The sequence below is a fragment of the Falco biarmicus genome, chromosome 3 (assembly GCF_023638135.1).
Source record: "Falco biarmicus isolate bFalBia1 chromosome 3, bFalBia1.pri, whole genome shotgun sequence".
Taxonomy (NCBI): Eukaryota; Metazoa; Chordata; class Aves; order Falconiformes; family Falconidae; genus Falco; species Falco biarmicus.
Window position 1 is genome coordinate 105,983,212 of NC_079290.1, and position 17,421 is coordinate 106,000,632.

Here is a 17,421-nt window from a genome sequence, read left to right on the forward strand (position 1 = left end):
TACGAGTAGGGAAGTTTAGTTCAGTAAATCCCATCTGAGATATAGAAACGAGCATCAGCAGCTGCACTCCTGATGCCTGCCCATGGGCCCACTCCCAGCAAAGCACACCCAGCTGCAAGGCGAGTAACTCAGTGCTTTTGGCCAGCTGCAACGCTTCGTTACAACTCTGCTGAGATTAAGATGCCTCTGTAGCCCTGCAAATAGGTTTTTCCCTAATCCCAGGAAGCGAGCAGGCTTCTTCATCAGCTTGGTTTTCTAATTTCCTCCTGGGTGCAGGAATCGATTTGCTGCAGCACCCGTGGAGAGCTCGGGTGGGCAGAGCGGGCAGGAGAGAACGGCCACCGAGCAGGGCAGCACTGCACGGCAGCTCTCCCAGCGGCCCAGAGCTGCCGCCTTATCACTACACCAGCAACACTGACCTCAAAGTAGGCCAGTTTCCCTGGGAAAATAGGTAAAGCCACGAGCGCCTGAAGCGGAAAGCTAACCTATTTTGCCATACGCCCAGCCATGCTGAGAGAATAAATGGGAGCAAATTAAGCCGGAGGAGCACACGAGGGCCCAGGGGGATGGGGCACGCTTCAAACCATTGGCATCTGAGGGGCTCAGAAGGTGCCCTTCAGTCCCTGGAGCCGTAGGGAAGGTCAGAAAACGCAGTTGTGCCTTGCCGAGCCAGGCTGGTGATTGCAGGAGCAGCAGCAAAGCTGCTTAAGCAAGGTGGCAGAGGAGATGCCACCCAGCGCCAGGCGGGTCCCGGCTCCCTTGCAGGAACACCCGCTGCAGCCACACACACCACTTTGACCTCACCAGGTGGCACCACGCTGCAGCGACTTGATCCCAGAGCAGCAATATGCACATGTCCCACATGGGATTTAGCCACCCGACCCTGGCTACATGCTGGTCCCCAAAGCCACCCGCCACATGGCAAGAGGCAGGGCAGCCACCGGGGCACAGACAAACTGAGGTGCTTCAACCTCCTTTGGAGGTTTCAGTATATATATATAAAACCAGTATTTTCTCCTGCAATGCCTTCTGGAAGCCATCCTGGTGGATGCCACGGGCTTTAGCACCCACAGCTGGAAGGGCACCCCCATCCCCACCCTGTCCCCATCCCCGCGCCACAGACCCAGAAGGGAACTTACCAATTTTTTAAGACAAGAGTTGTTATCAGAGCAGCTATGACCATGATGAGGGACACGGTAATAGTGATTATCTGATGAACCGCCAGACCTGCAGAGAAAAAAAACACGAGTGAGAGTGTGGACGGGAGGCAAGGGGGATCCTGGGTGGCGGCAAGCAAAGCCCCCTGCCATGCACAGACCCCCCCCCACCGCCTCCTCCTGAGCCCTTCCCTGGCACGGGGCCGTACGCAGCCCCCGGCAGCGGCGACGCAATCCTCTCTCCTGCCTTACATAAAATAATCCTTAAGCCAGGCTTCTCATTTCCTATCCTCTCAAGTATGTTCCTTGTCAGCCCGAATTAGGCACAAAGAACGGAAGAGATGTGAAGACATATCCCCTCCGGGACGGAAAGGGAAACTTGAGCGCAGCCTTGCAGTGGGTGCGGGATTAACCAGAGATAATAATTACCGCACTAACTGCTGCTCACTTAGAAGGTCGGATGGGCTCATTTTCTCCTAATTCACCTTATACAGGGTATAATTTTGCCTCGTGTATCATTCCTAATGAGCAGTTTGGAAACAAAAGCATCTCAATGTACAGTATGTTTGTGATTTTGTGCTGCTTTACAGTTGCAATTTCGTAATGAAATGATTTTCCTGGCTGCAGCCCAAGGATGTGCTATTTTTCACAAACAGATGTTGCAGCTCCTGATGGATGGTATTTTTAATAAATAAATGTTAGCATGACAGGAAAACAAGCAGTTTTTTATATTTATATATCTATATGTGCATCTGTGCAATAGTGCTCCCAGCTCATGCGGGTGCATGCAGCAAGGAAATCACTGCTCCTTCCCACAGAGAGTGCACGGGCTCCCAGCCCACTGCCCATGGGCAAGAATGGTACCTGTGCAGGGGCTGCGGCACGGCCAGAGCTGGGGATGCCTTTGGGGCCACCCTGGCTGCAGCCCTGGCAAGGAGATGGGCTTCAGACCTGGCTGCAGACCTGGCCAGGCGCTCGGCAGCGAACTGGCCACAGCAGCTCTTTCCAGCGTCAGCAGCTATACGTGCGCACACCCTTTGCCCGGTAAAAGCCGTGTGCACCCAGCGGTCCCCTCCTTGGAGGGTGGGAAACCCTCCTGGGAGAGACTCGCTGGGGGCAGCGTGCCCCTACCACAGCCCGGAGTGCTGCGCTCTATGGGGACTTGGCGCAGAGCATCCCCATGCTCCCATGGGAATGCTGCTCAGGGCTCTCCCACGCTCCTGGGCAGCAGATTTGGGGCCAGGCCATGGCTCCCCTGCTTTCGGCACAGTGCACCCCACTCACGGTGAGCTTGTGCAAGACTCTGAGCAGCAGCCCAAGCATCAGGCTGGGTAATTGGGCCAGACAAGATTTATCAGTGGCATTTCAAACTGCAGATGATGCTTGCTGCTCTGCTCCCTTCTCTCAAAGGACAAAATTTTTGACTCCCTTGAAATTCATTATCTCATCTCCCCCTGCTCATACCCACACCCCAGGGGTTTCAGGTCCCTGTCCATATGCCCACACTGCTGGCAATGCTCATCAAGGGAGGAAAGCTACCTAAGTTTAGCCCGAGTCCCAGGGCAAAGCTGCCACCTCCCAGGGCATGTGGGTGTTCAACGCTTCCCCAGCCCACGCACCTCCAAAGAAACCCTAATCCCCCAGAAACGTGAAGGAAAACACATCAGGCGTGGGGAAGAGCAGGAGAAAAGCCATGCAAGGCTACCAAGACCCATGGTGACACCTGAGAGGACATGGAAACAGCTCGGCACAGTTGCACAACGAGATGTAACTCACCTTTTGAAGGCTACCTCCAGCACGCAGCACAGCAGCCTCCCAGCTCTCGGGAGCACAAAAATGCATCACACCCCGGCTCAAGGGGCTACCCCGGCTTCCATTAGCCCTGCCCATGGGCACGTGTCTCTCAGCACACCTCACCACCTGAGCATCCTTGCTCAAGATCCACCATCAGCTCACGCTTGTCAGTGTCAGTGCACTGCCCAGGCTGCAGGACCCCGGCTTTGCTGCTGGCTGCCTTGGGAAGGAGGCGTGGATCCCCGCTCAAGATGCGGAGACCCATAAAATCCCTGATCTTGAGCAATGACGCCAGCCAGCAGCAACACCTTTTTAGGAAGCGCTGCGGACTTTGCTGCCAGGATGCATCCTGGGCATAAATCAAAGGCTCAGAAATGTGAGTCTTGACAGTTTAATATCATAAAACCAAGGTCACCTTCGGTGAATCTGATTCACCAAAACACACCCAGTGCCAAGCACTCGGGTAGCGATTGCTCGCGGGGAAGGCTTCGCTCCCAGCCCCGGAGCCGGTGTGCCGGCAGCAGCCAGTGACCAACTCCGAGCTGCCGGGAAGGGCCAGCATGAAGCGGAGGGGAGCGATGGCCTGGCACCTGCCCTGGCAACCACAAAGCTCTGGCATCTGGTGGTGGAGCAAAATCACTCGCTTCCAAAATTTTTATTTTGCAGAAGGGTTTCTGGAAGGCAGCATACACCCGACATCTTCTACCACTTATTCTGCTTTGCCAGCGAATACGCTATGCAGGAGATTTGGGAGAAGCTGGAGAAAAGAGCAAGGATCCCAGCTGGATTTAAGGACAGGACATGGTTTGGCGCGGGAGGTGGCGGCAGATGTCAGCCACACTGCAGACATCTCTGCTGAAGGGGTTTTCTAGAGGCAGGACCAAGGAGAAACAAGTTCCCAAAGGCCAACGCTTCTGAAATGCCGGCTCTTTAGATCCTGGCATGGTCCCAGGGCTGAGCCAGAAGGCAAGATCTCAACAAAACGCAGGGAGGTGCAGAATGCTGCAAACCCCGTGTACTTTGGGGTCCTGCCTCTGCTCCCCAGGGCTGCAAGCCACATGGCTCCCTCCCTGGGGAGCCATCAGACAGATGGACCAGCAGCCCCTGCAATGCCAAGCACAGGATGGGATGCGTCAGGGTTATTTTTCTCCATCAACTCAAGCACCTATTTTGCAAATGACCCATTTCCTCCATTTACTCCCAATTACCCGTCAATTGGTTCGAACAGCAAGACTCCTCCAGAGAAAGGCTGGCACCAGCTGCCAGAACAAAGAGCGGGTCAGGGGGAGCAAACGGGAGGGCTGGGGACCTTGGAGGCAGAGGATGGAGATGACCCAGCACCCACCTCCTCCACCCCAGGAGGGGTCCGACATCAAGGAGCAGCCTTGATGCTTCATGCCCTTGAGAAGGAAACCCAGCAGGGTCTCGCAGAACCCCTTCATGGCTCTACAGGCAGAGGCGGGGATCCAAACTAACAGCCCACACCATGGGGATGCCACTTGGGACAGGGAGGATCACTCAGGAGCCACCAAGCCCAGAGCTGCACAGGCTGGCAGGGTCATCCTCCCCACAGCTGGGGAGACCGGCCAGCTTCCACGAGCAACTGGGGAGCCAGAGCCAAATCATTATGCTCCTGGGCTGCTTGCCTCCGGCTTTCCTTTCCCAAAGGAATTCACAGGGAAAACGCCACAGGCTTCCCCACCTCCCGCCAGCACCCCACCAGCTGAAGGCGAGGGGCAGAGAAAGACTTCTGGCTCCGGAGGATTGTCACAACAGGAGCTGTGTCCTGACGGGAGCCGTGTCCTGACGGAGCCGCAGCCGGCAGCTCCCAGCTCACTCCTGCATGTGCCGGGTCAGGATTGACGCCCACCCCGGCAGCAGCCCGGCACAGCCAGCCCGGCCGTGTCCTTCGCGGCAATCTTGGAGCAGCTCCCAGTGGGACACTGCCGAAAAAGATAAAAGGCTCTAAAAATAAAATAAAAACAGCCCAGTGCCCAATTCCTTTGAAAACAGAAGCGGCGTCGGAAATGAGACCTTCTGCAAAGATGGGAGCCGAGGCAGAGGCGGCAGGGACACGGGAGAACCTAACGATGCAATTAATCTTTGCACTTACATAAAGGGAAACGCGCAGGCAGAACAGATTGCAGGAGGCTGAGCACTGGGAAGGATGGCAGCTCTTCGGAGCAGGACACATGGATTTTAAGAAGGGCTGGATAATTTTAGACTCCATCACATACATAAGTTGCCATATGTACTGGAGTAGAAGTTCCTTTGCATCGCACATAAATTCTGCACCAGAGCCCAGGGCGATTTCAAGGGGACAGGAGATGTTTCTCCCAACAGTGTTAACCATGGCAGCGACGGAAAAAGGGGAAGGGACCTGGTGGGTAGCGGGACGATTACCTGGGAAGCCCTATAGCAATACCCACTGCAATAAAGACTAATAGGTCTTTATTCTTGCTTTGCAAATATATCAAATCCTTCCCTCCAGGCCTTCAAAGGAACATGTAGAACTGTACAGAGCGAAACCGAGCAGAAACATCCAGTCTGCAAGAGAAGGTGTTAATGGATGGGGCGTCCTGGGAGGGGGGAACATGCCGTATGGGGGACACACCACCCGGGGCAGGGGGCGAGGTAAGATGAAAGAGAGAGTGGGCTGCAAAGAGCAGAGCAGTATTTTAAACATGGCCCTAGGAGTCCAATCGGTCTGGAGGATAAAGTCAATAGCTCATAAAGTAAAATTACCCTCCTCCTCCCCCAGTGTGGGAAGCCTTCTGGCACACATGTAACTCGCAGGGAAAGCCTGCACCCCCAAAATTCAGGGCAAGCCACAGGAAAGACCCTGGAAGCAAGAATTACGGCGGCTGGGTTTTGTTTGCTCACCTCTGTGGCAAACATTTCAAGTGGCAAAGCTCTGATCCCAGCAAGCTACAGAACCCGGCGGTCAATTAATTACACATTAATAACCGGCAAAGAAACAAGCTGCAGGAAGGGCAGAGGCTGGGACTTGGCATTGCGGAGGGATGCCCGGCGAGCTGCTGCCCTGCCCAGCACAAGCCACGGCAGCTGTGAACGCCTCATCTCTGCAAGGGGACCGCGAGCGGTTCCCTCTTACAAGGCTTTTACTAGGCAATTTGACGCAGTGACCATTTAACTCGAGGGTAATTACAGGAGAAGTATTTAATGGAATTGAAAGTGTGGCCAAACCCCTGCGCTTCTGCTAGTGCAGCAGAATTTCATGTGTCGCCTGCCAGGAGGGAAAGCTCTTCAAAGGCGCTCTTTGAACCCTTAGAAATGCTGAAATATTGCTGGTTTTTTCCACTCTTGTGCCATCCGAGCACACTCTGCTCTCACCCAGGACTTTTTGTCCCCTCCATGGTGGGAGATCCACTCTCAGCATCCCCGTGGGCAGCAGCCGTGCATCGCCCCACAGAATGCGACTCCAAATTCCCTACATCCCAGGGAGAAACCCAATTTTCTCAAAGCCAGCAAATGCCAGGGCTTTTTTTATGTGTGATTTTAAGGACGGTATATTTGCCACTGAGATGAAAGCGCTGAGTTTTGGCCTTTCTGGCCACCTTTTGAAATGGCTCTCGGACAGCTCTGCATCAATGGAATTAATTCCATGAGAAAATCCATTCGAGACTAATGTCTTGCTGCTGCAGAAGTGCGCAATGGCAGCGAACAGGAGATATAAGCTCTTAATTAAAAACAAAGAGAACCTCTATCCCCCAAGGCCTTTATTTCAACAGCTCTGGTTAGGGAAACCGTATTTTTCATTTTCCCAATAAAAACAGCTATGAGCTGCAACTCTTTGAAGACCCTCGTCGAGGTCTCTAAGCTGCATAAAATTAAAAAAGGAAAAAGCAGCTCCATTTCATTTTGCAGAGCCTAATCTTGAGTTACCGGCAGTGGGTGGAAAACAGCAGACACCCTGAATACCTGCTGCAGCCCAGGTGCCTAAGCCCCTTCCCACAACTCCCAGTTTGAGCCAAAATGCTGAAAGAGGAACCATCTCCAGGGTCAGGTCTGCCAGCACACGGCGAGGAGCAGGGAAAGCCCGTCTGGTGTCGCAGGGGTGAGCTGGAGAGGCAAGTACTTGATTGCGGCAGCATTTAACACGTGCATGGTCAGGCCCTAACACCTCTCCCTCTCACTCCTCGCTCACAGCATCACCTCTAGCTGGGGAGCGACCATCCCAATGGGCTCCCAGTAATGAGCACTGAAAGGGAACTGGGCTCCTGGGAGCGGCTGAAGACCTTATGGAGAGGGAAACAATGAAAATGCAGATGGACTTGCTACTGTGGCAATTGCTTCTGGCCAAAATAACCTTCTAAGCAATTTCCACGGTGAGCATCACAGCCTACGCAGAAGCCAACAACCGGCACTGCCACTGCTGCCTCTGCCTTGTGCTGTGCTCGGCTCAGCACCGCATGGGGTGGCCACTCGCGCCGCATCTTCTCCCAGCCTGACGGGCATGCCAGCGCTGCTGCCTGAAACAGCCATATGAGGGAATCCAGCAAAGGGTTCCTCTCAGGGGGCTCAGCAACTGGCTCATGGCCTGGCTCCCTGTCCGTGTCCCAGCAGGCAAAATACAGCTGGAAGAGCCGAGCACGTGCAGAACAAGAAACAACCAGGCTGATGGGCCCTGCGGATCCCCCCAGTCTGCTGCAGCTGAGCATCGGGTACCGCATCTCCCGGCAGCGGAGCGGGCAACGTGAGATGGCCACTACCAGAGAGGATCCACTCCGCTTAAAACCAGTCAATCGGGCACATGAGGCTGGCAGCTGCCTGGCCACCCGCTCTGGGCATTGTCCCTAGCTGCCTGTGGACACAGGGACCTCAGTGCCGGCGCCCCAGGAGGGGCTCTCTCCAAAGCAGGGTCTTCTCATGGGACTCAGCATCCCACCCTCATCCCTGCTATGAGCCTCCTTCCTCCGTTCTTGCATGCCATGGGAATCAGGATGCCACACCCCTCTCCCGAGCAGCGTGGGGAGGCTGGGGAAAATCGGCTGGACTTCAGAGGCATTAGAACTTCCCGATCAGAAAATGCATCTGATCCCCCAAAGCCTCCTCCAGCCAATAAAGCTGCTTTCGGACAGAAAAATTCAATCAGGAGCGGTGTGCGGCCATTCTGCTGCAACTGCAGCCACAAATGGCCTTTCCCAGGGGGGATCAGTCAGACTTTGCTGTTAACACAAACCCTACTGCTGTTTAATAGCTTCTAAGAAAAATAATTTACTAAAACCACGAGGGTTAGGTATAGGGGAGGAGATATTCTTGGAAAACCTGGTTCTGGTACAAAGCCAGCTGATCGACTGCCCGACCCACCGTGCTGGGAAGCTGCCCTGGATCCGCTCCTCCTCACACCCCTCTTGCCTGCAAAGCCCCTCAGTTTTCCACCTGGCAAACCAGGGTATCAGCATCCAAACCCCAGCCCAGTCAGCATTAGTCATCCAGAACTGAAAATGCAGCTCTTCAGCAAAAAACCCACCAAGGTTCCTGGAAACCTCCCAGTATTTTGGGTCAGGCGGATGAAAGGAGGGGAGTATCCTGCTGTTGCTGCTGAGACATATTCTTGCCAAGAACGAAGATCCTAGAGGCTTATGCTAAAGACACTGGGACTTATCTTCTCAGGTGTTACAGCAAATATCAGCGAGCAATAAATACTTCTGAGAGCAGCAGAGGAGAGTTTCTGGCTCATTTAGACAGACGTGGGTGAAGGCACACACGCACGCACGGCACCTGCTAATCCTGGGGAGAAAGAGAGTCCCTTCTCCCTTGCCAGAGAAAGCTCAGCTTACGGCCACGTTGCTTGCTGCAGCCATCCTCCTCCTTCCTTAAGGAAAACTGCAGCCGATGCAAGGCCTTACAGAGGCTCCTTGGGGAACCCCCTGGGAATGGCGACTGGTGGGCACTGGCCCAGGAGATGCCATCCAGCCCCCTCGCCTCCCCTCCGGCCCCCGGCTGCCATGGCTCCCCACGCCTTTGCACGGCGGATCAAAGAGGCGGCTCCATCCTGACTGCCCAGGGTCCTCTCTTAAATACATTTTATCTTTAATTAATTCCTTTGAAGCCTTTTGCATCCACTATCTTCTTGCATCCAGCGCCCCCTCTCCTGCACCCTCTTTTTGAAGGCAGGGTCATCTCCCCATGGGGAAGTGAATGTCTCTCTATTATTACTTATTCCTGACACGCTCCTGGCCAGCGGTGGGAAGGAGCAGAGGGTGGGCTGGAGTATGCCATGACTCTGGCTGCTGGGATGGTGGGTGCCCATGCCAGCACCCGTGCCAGCACCCATGCAGCCCCTTGCCTCCACCCAGGATCCCCCCTCAGCTGGCAAACCTGGCCCCCACCTCTGCTCCAGCCATGGGGAGGAAGTGCCCCTTAGCACCGGCTCCTTCACCAGCACGCAGCTTGCAGAGCACGATGCCAGCCTCGTTGTGTACCAGCAACCAAATCACCCATTAAGAGCAGCAGACAGTGCATAAAGTTTTCTGCCTTATAAAGCACTTAAAAGTTTAATTAAAGACGGCTTTATTCTAATAATACTGAAAGGAGAGCCTCAGACAACCCAGCAAGTGCAATTCATGCCTTTGCTCTGACAGTCTCTGATTCATTCTCCTCTTTTCTTCTCTTTTTTGGCTGAGCCCACAGTACAGGAGGATGCTCTGCCTCAGTGGAGGAGCCCAGCCCGCACGGAGAGCATCCATGTGGCCGCCCCGGTGAAAGCTCCTTACAGCCCCTTACCTCTTGCAACATGCTGGAATTTTAATTATTTCTCTCTTTCCGTGCTCCAGCGTAAAATGATTATGACAGCCCCCAAAAAAGGAAGCACGTTTTTGAAAAGCATAAGCATAAACTACGCCTGGGTGAACACATTGCGTCCCCATCTGACTGCCATCAGCACTCTGCCAAGTGCCGAGCAGGCAGAGGTGGCACCGGGACAAACACACCTGAGCTGTGGGTTACCCAGAACAACTCCGCGGCACGGCGGCACCCACCAAGCCACAGCAGCACATACCAGCCTCTCCTTTCTTTCTGGGCATTACAAGTAATTGTTTGTCTGCCTCCTCTTCTACCTACAAGCAGAGCATTCACTATTCCAACGGAATTTTTTCAAGCTTGTTTTTGCTGCTAGTGAGTCACGGAGACATTGTTTCTGGCTTTTTTTTTTTTTTCTCACTTCTTCAGCATGGAGGAGCAGGGCGAGAGGAAGATCTCACTGAGCAGAATTGCTTTCATGGCTAGTCTAAGTGAGCTGCTTCCCTTTGCTGAAGTGCCCCCAGCCCAGGGACCCCCGCAGGCCCGCAGCATCACCCAGCAGTGAGTCCCTTTCTGGCAATGCATGGAGGGAAGCAAGGGCACGGCGCAGGAGGGAAGCAGCACCTTCGTTAGCACAACGGCAGCACGCAATCCAACGGGAACAAGGGTGCTGCTGGCATGCCAGGCAGCGCGGGTCCACTCTGCTGCGGGAGCCCTGGGGCAGCTCTGCCAGCTCCCACAGTGGCCCCAGCTCCCTTGGGTGCTGCAGGCAGGACCACCCTGACCCCCAGGGCTGCTGCCAGAAAAAGCTGAAGGACCACAAGCTGCGAAAGCAGCATCCCTCCCCACCCACCCACCCACCCCAGGCTCCTATCACGACGTGCAGCGCCTTACAGGATAAGGACTTGCAATGCTTGCCGAGGCAAATTAAAAAGTACAGACAAGTTACCTAATCCTAATTTGTAGCCATATGTTTTTCCCAGCAGAGAACAAACACTTCCAGCCGCTAAAGCTTACATAACAGAGAGGAGCTGGGCTGGAAACACGCACGGCCTCGCACAGGCAGACCGCCAGCAACACGGCAATGGCACGGCCGGTGCCTTGAGACGGCGTTGGCCGCTTGCTCCCAAAATGCTGGCCCCAAGGCAGGGCAGGGGCTCCCCAGCGGGAGCTCTCCTGGGTGATCAGCCTCAGCGGTGGGGGGAAAAACAGATCCAGAGCTCAGGCCCTTTTCAATTTAGGGTGGACGGGCTGAGATCAAAAAGGTCCTTTAGCCCTGGGAAGGAATTCATTGTATTCACCACTCAGCGAAAAGAAGTTAATTAGCAAAAACTCCAATCCCAGAAAAAGCCCCTAATTAGAGCTAAGAGCTGGCAGATTAAAGCAGCCGGTCCCCCGGGAGGCTGCCGGGGCTGCGGTCTCTGCCGATCTGCCGGGGAGGGCAGCGGTGGCATGCGCGGGCGGACAGGCGAGCAGCACCGACAGACAGGCAGGCAGCACCAGCAGGCAGGCGGGCAGCACCGACAGGCAGGCGGGCAGCACCGACAGGCAGGCGGGCAGCACCGGCAGCTCGTCCTCACCCGAACGAGGCAGCTGACTCCAGCAAGTTGCTGAGCACCAGCACGTGCCAGCAGCCATCCTCCTACCCGCAGCAAACAGAGCAGGACGGGCTGCCACAGGCGGCTGACAGCAATGAGCCCACCGGACCCCGCACACCCGGCGCGGGCAATGCCACCGACGCCAGAGGCACTGACTGTGGCAGGTCTGGGGCCACCAGGCTGAAGTCCTCATCATGCGTGTGATGCAGCCAGCAGCTGATGTCGGCAGTCATTACTGATACTCCCTCACTAATTTGTGCAGCCGATTCCAGCGGTTTTTTTAAAAGGTGTGTAGGTTGAGATTTTTCACTGCTATAAATAACTCCTTTAAGTCAGGAACAACATTATGGTTGCCTCATCTATTTCTGCCAAGCAGGGCAGGCCAGATAAATTAATTTGGATTAAGATTAGGCCATAAAATTCTTTTTCGATTCACTAGAAGATCACTGTGGGCTAAAAGCAGTCGATGCACAGTGAGTAAATTCTGTAAACTATACAACGGTATCCCACAGTTTAATACTAGCAATAACAAATATAATTTGAAATAAATGGGAAGCAGCTTTCCCATCCATGGCCACGCAGCAGATAGCGCTGGGGGAACGCATTGCCGTGCCGAGCACCACACTAAACACGATTACAGACGATGGGCTATGGATGGATACTGCTAATGGGAAAAACACAGCAAGCTGCTGGAAAACGCCTCGGATAAAAGCGATGAATCAGAGCTGCCGCTTGCCTCCCGAGTGCTCTTATTTAACATCCCACACTTATTTCTGTCCCAGGCAGCTCGGCTGCCAGGGAAACTCTTGTGGCGGTGACCCCTCTGCTCCAGGACCCCCCAACCCTCCCAGTCCACCCGCTGCCGCACTGGATGCCTGGCAGACTCTACCTGTGGTGTCTCCCAGCCCACGGGGCGGGCGAGCGTCCTTGCCGCCACTGCTGTGGCCGGCAGCTGGTTCGGCGGTGCTGGTGCGACCAGGGCTGCTGCGGGGTACATCCCCACCGGGCGCGGGAGCTGGGGTGCTGGGGGGTGCACGGGGTGGCGTGGCAGCGGCGGCGGTGGCAGCAGCAGCGGTGGTGGTGGTGGTGGTGGTGGTGGTGGCAGCGGTGGTGGCGGCGGCGGTGGCAAAGGCGCTGGGCAGCGTGCTGCTCTCCAGGGAGTCCTCCTCACCCGTAGGGCCCCAAACGATGACTTCGGGCAGCGCCGTGGGTCGTCCGTCCCGTGGGGCAAAGCCACGGCCACGCAGGTGCCGCCGGCCCCTCTGGGAGCGGAGCCGGCGTGGAGGGCGGCCGGTGGGCAGCGGGGCAGTGGGGGGCAGCCGGCGTGAGCGAGGTCTCTGCAGGGGGGGTGCAGGGGTGCAGGTCCAGGGGGGGCCGGGGCGACGCAGCTCCTCCCCGCTCCCCGTGCCCCACAGTGAGCTGCGGGACAGTCTGTGCCGGAGCGCTGGCCGTGGCGAGAGCCTCCCCCCGGCACCGCTGGCTGGGGGCTGGCAGCTGGCAAGGTCCATGGCTAGGTGGAACATGGCTATTAAAATCCAAGCATGGCTTCCGAGCGGGCAACCTGACCTGTGGACAGACAGTGACCGTGTTAGAAAGGGAGGGGAGCAGCCCAGCATCCCTCCCAGCACGGCACACCCTGGCTCCCCAAGCCTGGCCACCCAAAGCAGCACCCAGCAGCGTGGAAAAGCAGCACCGTCCCCCTCCCGCTGTGCTCTGGGCAGTGTCCCACAAAACAGCATCGCAGGGCACCCTGCACCCCTTCCCCACCCTCCTCCCAGGGCAACCACCACGAACATGGCAGACCAAGGACCCCCATCCTAAACCCCAGCTTTGCTGCTTGTCAGTCCATCTCTGAATGCCCGGAACAACTCGAGGAAGGGTTTTACCTCAAACTGCCCTGAGGCAGCAGCCACCATCTGTGTTGCCCAAATGCAGCCCTTTTAGGTGAATTATCTAAAGCAGAAGGAGTGCTGGCAGCCAGAGCTCTTGCCCCAGGGTCTCTAGGCCACTTGGGAGCCCAGCCTCCGCTCCCTGGCTTTCCAAGCCAAGGCGCAAGGAGCCAGACCGCAGAGCGCGGCAGTATTAATCCCTTGAAGAGCGGAAGCAGAAGAGTCCACGGACTCTTGCATTTGCACGTGTAAGTCACCTCCTGTTAAGGTGCCTGCCCACACCGCAGCAGCAGCATCCCCTCCTGCAGAGCACAGCACCCAGCGCTGAACATGACCTAAGAGCTTCCTCGGCAAAACCCCTGACCCAGGAGGGAAGGACGAGCAGCCCCTTTCACAGCTCTTTCACAGAATAGCTGGAGATCCCACTGAGCCGTCAGCAGGCTCAGGATTTAAAATTTGCTTTGATGTAACGTGCCACCAGCACGTCAAGCCATGTCATATCAAAGCCCTCTCACTTCCTCAGCAGCATCGCACCTTGCGAGATTCTGCTCCACCTGAGATGCTATCCCACATGAAGCACAGTGTTTCACGGTAAGAAAATGCCTGATACACAAATATTTCTTGGGTTTGTTTTTTTTTCCCCAGAAGAAAAATCATTAGGCCAAAGCCCAAAAATCTTTACTCCATTTTATTTAGCTTTTACACAAGAAAGACTTTTGTCGAACTCAGCAGGAGTTAATGAGAGCTTTACATGGCTAAATAGACTAATCCTCCGCAGCGCTGCGCCCCGTAAAGTCCTTGGTAGCACTACAAAATGTGCATCTGGTTGACAGAAGCATTTGTACACTCCCTCCATGCGTGAGCAAATGAAGCTAAAGGAGCTGACCTGGATACTCTCAGGCACAGGCTTTTTCTACTCAGAGAATCTCTTTTTTTCTTTTTTTTTTCCTAATTGGGTATTTTTTCAAAGCGTAACAGCATTTATTTTGGGGAGGAATGAGGCAACACAGGGAAAGAGCGCAGAAGGAGAAAGGGAAGAGCCAGAAACAGACAACATAAACCAAAATAGTTCAGGCTGGGGGAGGAAGGTTTCAAAAAAACAAATCACCCAAAACACATTGTTGGTAGGGTGGGTTGTTTTTTTTTTAGAGGCCAGCAGAGTGGTGCCAGTGCCATGGGGGGCAGCATGAAAAGCATCCCCCACGTGCTGTGCATCAGCAGTGCCACGGGCAGCACCATGCCTCCACCAGCGAGGAGGCAGGAGTTCAGGCTTCCAGCAAGAGCTTTAAACACAAGTTCACCTTCTCAATGCTCATGTTCACTCCAGTGGCATGTCAGGCTTGTTTTCAGGCTCTGCCTGACACCCTAACACCACCTGAAACACCTCCTTGCAAGGAAGGAAAGGTGCCAGGTACCTCCCTGGCACTACGCTCGCCCCAGGTACTGCCTCTCGTGCCACCCATGCATGCACCCAAACCTCTTCCTTGCCTGTCCAGCTCTCTGCAAACAGGCAGTGCACGTGGCGCGCTTTTATTAATAGCTGCCAAACGAGGCAAGAGACGATGCGCCCAGCCCAAACTTGGTGTTGGCTAAATTCCAGCCACTGTGTGGAAGCTTCTGAAAGACAAAATGCCAGTCCTCTATACTGGCATCTAGTAGGAAAAACACATTTTTTTTCCCTCTTCCCATTTCCTCCTGCTTGTTTGTGACATTCCCAAGCCAGAGTGATGGCAGCCCTGAGCTTGCAGGGGTTTGTGCTCCTGCATGGGACCTGCCCAAGCATCACTGTTGCCTCCTGCAGAGGACACACGGGAAAATGCAACGTACAACCCCCGGCTTCCTGTGGATCCTGCCAGAAGCCCATCCCCAAGCGTGGCCAGGCAGTGCTGAGTGACACCCAAAGGCAGGGGTGTCCCTCACTGCTGACATCACTCCCCAGGGCAGAGCCCCTGGTGATGGCGAGGAACACAGCGGGGGACACCCATGGCTCAGACGCAGCCGCTGCCCCAAGGACAGCGCAGGTTGCCCTCCTGCCCGTGTCCCTTCAAGTGATGTCAGCTGAGGGGCTGTCACCAAGGAGGCATTGTCCTGGCCACCCCACTGGCTGGCATGTCCTCAGGAAGCAGCTTTTGGGATTTTGGGACGGGAGCAGCAAGTCCGGTTACCTCAGAGGAATTCTGCGTGGCATGCAATCTTTTGAGGGCTTTGCAACAACAGATAAGAGCAAGTGTCCTTCAGAATAAATAGCAGCGTGTAGGAGTTGCTGTTGTCTAGGCAACGCAGCACGATGCACTCGGCGCGGCGGCGGGGATGCGGCAGCGCGTGGAGGGCCAGCGGCAGCCAGGGGCTCCAGCCACCCTGCTGCTCCCCCAGCCCTGCCTGAGCACCCTGCCACAGTAGGTGGCCCGAGAGGCTTCCCAAAGAGCATCCCAGGGGACGTGTCCCTCCTGAAGGTCCCACCACCATGTGCTTGCCCCTCCAAAAAACAGGCTGTCCCATGGAAGGCTGCGGCTCCTGACACGCCAGCCCTGGCGACCCCCGTGCCTCTGCCTCCCCATCGTCGAAACTGGCAGGAGAGCACCCGTTCGCCTCTCGACAGGTGCGAGTGGAAAGTCATGCTACTCAGAGGATGTCTGAGCTGTGCCAAGACATCAACTGGCACAAACCCTCCTCCAACTGCACGAGCTGCACCTCACCAGAGAGCAGAGGCAAGAGGAGCCTTTGCTGCATGGGGGAACTCACTGGCTGCGCTGAAAGCAGGGGGGGCTGCTGTAGGGAAGGGGATAAATCCATCAGCCATGCACGCAGCACCCAGCTGCCCTGGGCTGGGGCACGAACCCAGCCCTGGCCGGGGTTTTGTGGGGAGCTGGAGGGATGCTCCGGGCAGGGCTGCAGTTACGCTGCTTGCAGAACCCTCTGGCAATCCAGATTTTGATTACTCATGACTCCCCCCATAAGAGCACACACAAACCACATTTTTTTTTCCATTGCAAAGAGATGGGGAGCGTAGGCAATTTTCATGGGGGTTTTTTTCCCCGTCTTGGAGATGAATGGGAACGTTATCCCAAAATACTTCTCAAACTCAAGGAAAAATTCAACAAAACTCTGAAATTGGGTTTAAGAAAAAAAAGAAACGAGCAGCAGAGATATCTGAGAAGATAAAATCCCTTCTTCGCCCTCCTCATCCGAAGCCCTTTTTTTTGGAAACCACAAATCCTCTCCTGTGGTTTAATGGATGGAGAGGCAGCCGTGTTCTCACACAGTAAGGGAAACTCCTACAAATATTTACCTGTTCTTCGCGAGAAGTGCAAGAGTAGATTTCAAGGAAACTACTTGGATAATTACAGGGATCATGCACATTAAGCACTCCAGGTTGCTTTGCTGAGCCAACCCAAGCCAATCTGTGCTTTAAAAGTGATGGCAATAGGGCTGCGGAAGGTGTTTTGGATGGAGCCATCACAGCCTTCCCACCATACACGGCATGTTTCAGAACTCTCTCCAGTATGAAAACCCCTTCCCTAATCCTTTCCGATGCAGCCGCTTGCTTTGAAGAGGAGGGAAGTTGGCACTTGAGAGATTAATTTCGGGGAGGCTGGAGGATGTGAGCTCGCCACGCTCTTCGCTGGTTGGGAAGAAGCTGCCGGGACACTTTCACGCCCAGGGCTGCACAGTGATGCTGCCCAGCTCCTCCGGCCTTACCACCCCCACAGGCAGCGTCAATATGGCTCTTGCCACCAGCGCCGTGCGCCTTCAGCTCCTTCCCCACCAGGAAAAGCTGGGATGACTGAATCCCACCCACCCTGATGAAGCTTCATTATAGCCACAAGCCCCTGAGCGTTTTGAGGAGCACGAACACACAAGAGAAATGCTCTGGTAATTAGCAATCTCGGATTGCGGCAGAGCTGAAAATGCAAGATTATCTCTCTCCTTGGGCTACCTTACAAAGATGTGAAGCCGCAGCCAAGGAAAGGCATCCCCCAGCCCCACTCGACCCACATCACGGCCTTGAACCCCAACCCTTGGGCACCGCTCCAGGGCCGCCGCCTCGCAGCCACGGCCCCTGCAAAGCCGCTGCAACTCTGAAGCACGTGCACAGGCTACACGGGTGTGTAGAGCTGTTTGCATTGACTACACGATGGTTCCAAATCAATAAGGAGCATTGAGGGTTGCTTAGTGCTTTTGAAATGATGGAGCTGCATGCACTGGCACAGTACCCAA

At 55.2% G+C, this 17,421-nt stretch overlaps 1 protein-coding gene across 3 annotated transcripts in view; it reads right to left on the bottom strand.

Annotated features, from left to right (window-relative positions):
- The window catches only part of AJAP1 (adherens junctions associated protein 1), a 47,039-nt gene that overhangs the window by 15,720 nt on the left and 13,898 nt on the right, over positions 1–17,421 (bottom strand). For all 3 annotated transcript variants that reach the window (XM_056332872.1, XM_056332871.1, XM_056332870.1), the window contains exons 2-3: positions 12,204–12,880; positions 1,140–1,227 (exon numbers count right to left, since the gene is read on the bottom strand). In XM_056332872.1, coding sequence (XP_056188847.1) covers positions 1,140–1,227; positions 12,204–12,837 — 722 coding nt within the window. In that variant the 5' untranslated portion in view covers positions 12,838–12,880. The remainder of the gene's footprint in view (positions 1–1,139; positions 1,228–12,203; positions 12,881–17,421) is intronic.